The following is a 6,000-nucleotide window of genomic DNA, read 5'->3' as shown; positions in this document are numbered from 1 at the left end:
AACGGCTGGGGAGGGTTGGTAGGGGATCTCTGTAAGGGTGATGAAGAGATCCTGGCTGTCGGGGAAATCAGCGTTGTGAGCGCTGTCGACTGCCTCGTCCTCCTCATCTCCTTCCTCATCTTCCCCGTCCGCTAACATGTCCGAGGATCCGGCCGTGGACACTATCCCATCCTCAGAGTCCACAGTCAGTGGTGGGGTAGTGGTGGCGGCCGCACCGAGGATGGAATGCAGTGCCTCGTAGAAACGGGATGTCTGGGGATGGGATCCGGAGCGTCCGTTTGCCTCTTTGGTCTTCTGGTAGCCTTGCCTCAGCTCCTTGATTTTCACGCGGCACTGCGTTACATCCCGGCTGTATCCTCTCTCTGCCATGTCTTTAGAGATCTTCTCATAGATCTTTGCATTCCGTCTTTTGGATCGCAGCTCGGAAAGCACGGACTCATCGCCCCACACAGCGATGAGATCCAAGACTTCCCGATCAGTCCATGCTGGGGCCCCCTTTCTATTCTGAGATTGCACTGCCATCAGTGCTGGAGAGCTCTGCATCGTTGCCAGTGCTGCTGAGCTCGCCACGATGTCCAGACAGGAAATGAGATTCAAACTGGCCAGACAGGAAAAGGAATTCAAATTCAAATTTTCCCGGGGCTTTTCCTGTGTGGCAGTTCAGAACATCCGAGCTCTTACTGCTGTCCAGAGCGTCAACAGAGTGGTGCACTGTGGGATAGCTCCTGGAGCTATTAGCGTCGATTTCCATCCACACCTAGCCTAATTCGACATGGCCATGTCGAATTTAGCGCTACTCCCCTCGTCGGGGAGGAGTACAGAAGTCGAATTTAAGAGACCTCTATGTCGAACTAAATACCTTCGCGGTGTGGACGGGTGCAGGGTTAATTCGATGTAACGGCGCTAACTTCGACATAAACGCCTAGTGTAGACCAGGCCCTAGAGAGTAACTAATTCTACTCTGCCCTGCCCTATTTTTATATGGGCTTGCTGGGCCCTGATTGGCTACTTCTCACAGCCTCTCCCTATTGGCTGCTTCCTGCACAGCCTCCTTAGGGGTCTATTAACCCCTTCCATGCCAGTGTGGGGCAGATGCCCCATCACAGCAGTTCTACTAACAGATTAGTGTTTTGATTGTGTCATTAGTATCCTAAATCAGAGACACTCTTACAGTAATTCTCACAACATGCCTACAAAGTAGACATTGTTAAGTCATTCATTTTCCAGATCAATACAATGATAAACTGAGAGAATAAGCGCCACATTTTCAAACGTAGCCTCTAGCTTTAGGTGCCTCGCTTTTTGTTGCTCAACTTTAGACACATAAAATGTGTTTTTTTGGAAGGCTGAGTAGGTACAATTCCAGTTGAGCCGTATCTGTCCAAAGTTGGGAATCCAAAACTAGAGGCCACTTTTGAAAATGAGGACCTCTGTAGTTTGCTTCAGCATAACGAGCAAGTCACTGGTAAATTGGAAATAGAACCCAGGAGTCCTGCTGAATCCCAGTCCCCTGCTTTGACCAGTAAACCATACTGCCTGAGCTTTAAGAACCATGTCTAAGAAAAATATTTTAGATTATGATTCATCCAAAGATGAGTTCTGAATGATTTGAGAACCATAAAGATTCTTATTTTCAGGAACCAATCTTAGGCAGGATGAAATTCAACATTAGGGCTGTTATTGGAATCTGGCAGGTTTTAAGAGGATTGTGGTTTATAACAATAGAAGTAGTGGTGTTTAGTGGACTGAGCAAGCCTGGGAGTGAAGTACTCCTTGAGAACGAATTTTGACTCTGTTTTAGACTTGCTGTGTGGTATTGGGCAAGTAAATTAAATGCTTTCTGCCTGTTTCATTGTCTGTAAAATGGGAATAACATTTAGGCCAGGGGGCCTGTGAGGTTTAATTTACCAATGGTAATATAGTGCTTTGAGTCCTCAGATGGAAGCTGCTATGTAAATACAGAGTATTAGGATTAGGTAACATTGGTAAAGTGCTTTGGAGATGTTACCCCTGTTAAAGTGAGTAGCATTATTATAAAGAAATATCTGTAGGGCATTTTAAAGACTAATCTGAGGTAATTTTGAGGGCACCTGACGTCATGGCATCTTAGATGGCAAATACTGCCAGTAAGGTTTGCCTTGGGCTGGCTTGAACTCTTTGCTTTTGTCTGTTTTTGCTCACTAATAGCTTCCTATGTAGTATGAAGTGGCAGGTTTAGGCTCAGCCTCATCTCTTCCCCTAGGCACTCCGGAGCTGAAGGCCCTGCAGTGAGACAGCACAGCCCCGGGCACTGCGAGGGGCGCTAGGGGGCCCCATCATAGGGCTGTGCTGTGCTGTTCGTTATGGGCTGGCTGGAGAAGACCTAGCGCACTAAATACAGGGTAAGGGCCGAGTACTCCGGCCCCACCCCGAGGGCAGCCTGTGCCTGGGTGTCAGTCCAAGGTGGGCTGTCTGGAAGGGGCCCCGGCGCCTGCGTGTGTCTGCGGGAGGGAATGTGCTGAGCAGTGCGGCGAGGCTCGGGGCACGGAGGGGTTAATCAGGGCAGCACCTGGGTGCCGGCCTATGGAGCTACCCGGCTCGGCGAATCAGAGCCCCTCGGAGAACAGGTGTTTGCTGTCGTCAGGGCTCGGGGTTGGGAGGGGGGTGGCCGCGCCGCCGGCTTCCGAGGCTCCTGCAGCCGCTGCTGCAGCGCGATGTTTTGCAGGCGCCGCGGCGGAGATGGGGCGCGGGCAGCGGCGCTGCGGAGCGCGGCCGGCGGCAGCAGCAGCAGCAGCGGGGCGCCCCGCGCGCGCTGAGACAGCCCGGCTCCGGCAGCAGGGCGGCTAAGGCGGCTCCCCGCGTCCTCCCGGGAGGCGGCGCGCGCGGCGCGGCGGCGGCTCGGCGCGGGCACGGAGCGCGGGGCAGGCTCCTGGCGCAGCCCAGCGTGCGGGAGGAGAAGGGGCAGAGGCAGCCCCAGCGGCGGGGGCCGGGCTCGCCTGCCCCCGCAGCCTGGAGCGCACGAGGGGCGGGCCATGGCCGCGTACTGCCTGGGCTTGGCGGGCGCCGCTTCAGCACCAGCGGAGCTGGACAGCGCCTGCTGCATGGAGCTGCAGGGGGCCGCGGGAGCAGGAGCCGCCCGGAGCCCCGCAGCCGCCGCGGCCGCCTTAGCTCCGCTCCAGGGCGGCCCGGGGGAGCTGGAGCTGGCGCTGGAGGAGGAGCTGGCTCTCCTGGCCGCCGCCGGGGAGCAACGGCAGCAGCAGCAAGCCGGAGAGCAGGACGCGGGGCCTGCCCCGGCCGGGCAGCAGCCCGAGCTGCTCTCGCTGATCAGGCAGAAGGAGAAGGACTTGGTGCTGGCCGCCCGGCTCGGGAAGGCGCTGCTGGAGAGGAACCAGGACATCAGCCGGCAGTACGAGCGGATGCACCAGGAGCTCACCGACAAGCTGGAGGTGAGGGGCTGGGACCGGGGGGGAGCAGGACCTGGGCGCTGGACGAGCTGGGCTAGGGGAAGAGCCGGCCTCAGGGACACTCGCATGCGGGACAAGGCAGGGTAGGTGGCGAGCTGTGCTCCAGGGACAAGCAGGGGGGTGAGCTGGGGTGACTCCAGCCTCACTGACTGTCTAGGGTGGGGGTGGGCAGAAGATGTGAGCTTCGGAGCCGCGTGCCGGGTGGGGCGAGAAGCCCTAGTCTCCAGTGACAGTAATGTGGGAGCAAGTGAGAACTTGGTTCTGGAAACCTGCCCTTGAGGGACTCTGTAAGAGGAGGCGGGAGGGGGAGAAACCTGGGTTCCAGGGATAACGACGAGCGTTTCACCTAAGTTGCAGGCCCTGGCTGGTGAAAGGAAGGAGATGCATTGGCACTCGGGGTGGGAAGTACCCCGGCTCCAAGGACTAGAGAGAGAGAGACAGCGGGAGGTAGGAGGAGCAGGGAGACTTGAGCTCCTTTAAAAAGCATGGAGGAGGCCTTTCTTCGCAGCAAGTTTTTGTGTGTCTCAGCTGCTCATTGGCCACAAGCTGGCAATGCTAAATTCAGGGGCACCGCTAGATTATTGTATTGTAAAGGCACAAGTAAAGAACGTCCTCCCTTTTCCATCTTCACCCAGATTACTTTTTCTTTAAAGGTAACTTTGGGGACTTGGTTGTAGGTTTCAGGCACAAGTCCTTTTTATCTAATTTACTTTGAACATGTACTGTGCTGTTAGTGTGTAGAATATGTATACATATAAACTCTATAGTACAAGGGTTAGTTATTTCTAAAAGAAGATTTCTATATTGAAACCTAGAGATGCTCTGGCTTTGACCTCCTGTCTTAGGGCTATGGAGGATGGGAGGAAACCATGAAAACCTTTGATTGCCTAAAGATAAGGTATACAGCATTGCAAAAATCCGTCTACAGCCCTACCAGAACCTGACATGGGAACTATAGTTAATGGAAATGAAATCATCTGAGGTTAATTTTGTAGCGGTTTTGTATAACCTGTATCTAATTGAACACCTGGATAGTCTACTGGAACATATGGAACTGCATGAAGGCATTTCAGTTACAAATTATGCCCACCTGCTGTCTTTAAAACATTTCTCTGGTGTAGTTGGTCTTCTAGGAAACAGTAATTCTTTATATGGGTACCTTCCTTTCTTGTGTTTACTGGAGATGAGGCACATGGTTATTATATAGGGAGAACCCAAGACAGACCTGGAAAGGCCTTCAACAAGGCATCAACTGAAAATCCCCCATGCTGATGATAGGAAAAAACCTATTTGGGAAAAAATTAATTATGCAATAAAGGGAAAATTAGTCCTCCTTTCAATTTTGTTTATGGTGTAGAACTTTGAATAATTTGTACCAATTCAGACTACAACATAATGTGCTTAAAGGTCTGTGAAGTAGGTGCTGACCCTGCATAAGGAGGTAGAACAGTAGGTACATTTTAACTGTGGACACACACACTTTTTTTTTTTTTTTTAAGTCTAGATTCAGGAATATTTCAGAATTGAAACTTAAAGTAGAAGGTACTGTGTACATAATCTTTGTGCCTTAGCAATTGGCTATTATGGATAACGTATGCCAGCAGATAACCTTAATGGTATATGTGTGTGTGAACTGTCTGCTTTGAAAATACCTATAAATAGCTGGGAAAAGCTGTTTGCTAGGAACTCAGTGGATTGAGCTATGTATTGATTTTTAGGTTGAAATGGAGTGATTATAAATGAAAGGGCTTGTGCCGGCAGCTGCTCTTGGACCAATTCTATTACACAACTCTATAAAGTATTACTATTACACCAGTTCTTTGCTTAGAGATTTACACTAGAAGTTTCTAATTCCACCAGTGAATATTGTTGAAAATACTAAACCCAGGGAACACCATTTTAGAGCTAGTTTGAACAGTGACAGATCAACATTCTAATTTAAACCATTACCCGCCCCTGACCCTGTGTGTACACTTCAGCACATTCCTGTCTTCCTTGTGGAGTCATATATCTTTGCAAATTCAAGAGGATTTGTGAATTTACTGTAAGTACCAAAGTCCTTTGTTCTGTGAGCTTTTTCATCCTAAAGGGATATCTGTCTTTTTGTTATTAAACCCAATACTTTACTATAGCCAATAACTTTATCTCCATAGTAAAACTTCAGTAATTTTACTCTTCTGATAGCAACAGTAGTGAAGGTGACATTTGTTCAAAATGTTGTTTAATTACACTATTTATTACTTTCATGTTCCCCCAAGTACGTGTTTTTAATATTTAGCCCTTTTCACTCCCAGTGCATTGTTTAATAGTTAGATTTGCTTTTGTTTTAACCTGAGAGACAGGGTATTTTGAGGTAATATCTTGACTATGTCATATCCTGGGACCAACGTGGCTACACAATACTGCAAAAAACATTGATAATCCTGTGTTCATCAAGCTAAAAGTTAGTCTATTGAAAAACTTCCATTCGCTTCAATGGGAGCAGGAGCAGACTGGGGGGCAGGGAAAGGAAAAGATCTGTGCTTATTTTATCCATTTCCCTATATTGCATTTTCTC

The 6,000-nt window shown here is 49.9% G+C and overlaps 1 protein-coding gene across 2 annotated transcripts in view; it reads left to right on the top strand.

The window, feature by feature from the left end:
• Positions 1-3,011: 3,011 nt before the first annotated feature.
• The window catches only part of BICDL1 (BICD family like cargo adaptor 1), a 76,192-nt gene continuing 73,203 nt past the window's right edge, over positions 3,012-6,000 (top strand). For both annotated transcript variants that reach the window (XM_034791478.1, XM_034791477.1), the window contains exon 1: positions 3,012-3,425. In XM_034791478.1, the coding sequence (XP_034647369.1) occupies positions 3,012-3,425 (414 nt within the window). The remainder of the gene's footprint in view (positions 3,426-6,000) is intronic.

This window comes from Trachemys scripta, chromosome 15 (assembly GCF_013100865.1).
Source record: "Trachemys scripta elegans isolate TJP31775 chromosome 15, CAS_Tse_1.0, whole genome shotgun sequence".
NCBI lineage: Eukaryota > Metazoa > Chordata > Testudines > Emydidae > Trachemys > Trachemys scripta.
Note: the sequence above shows the minus strand (reverse complement) of the source record. Positions and strands in the feature narration are given on the sequence as shown.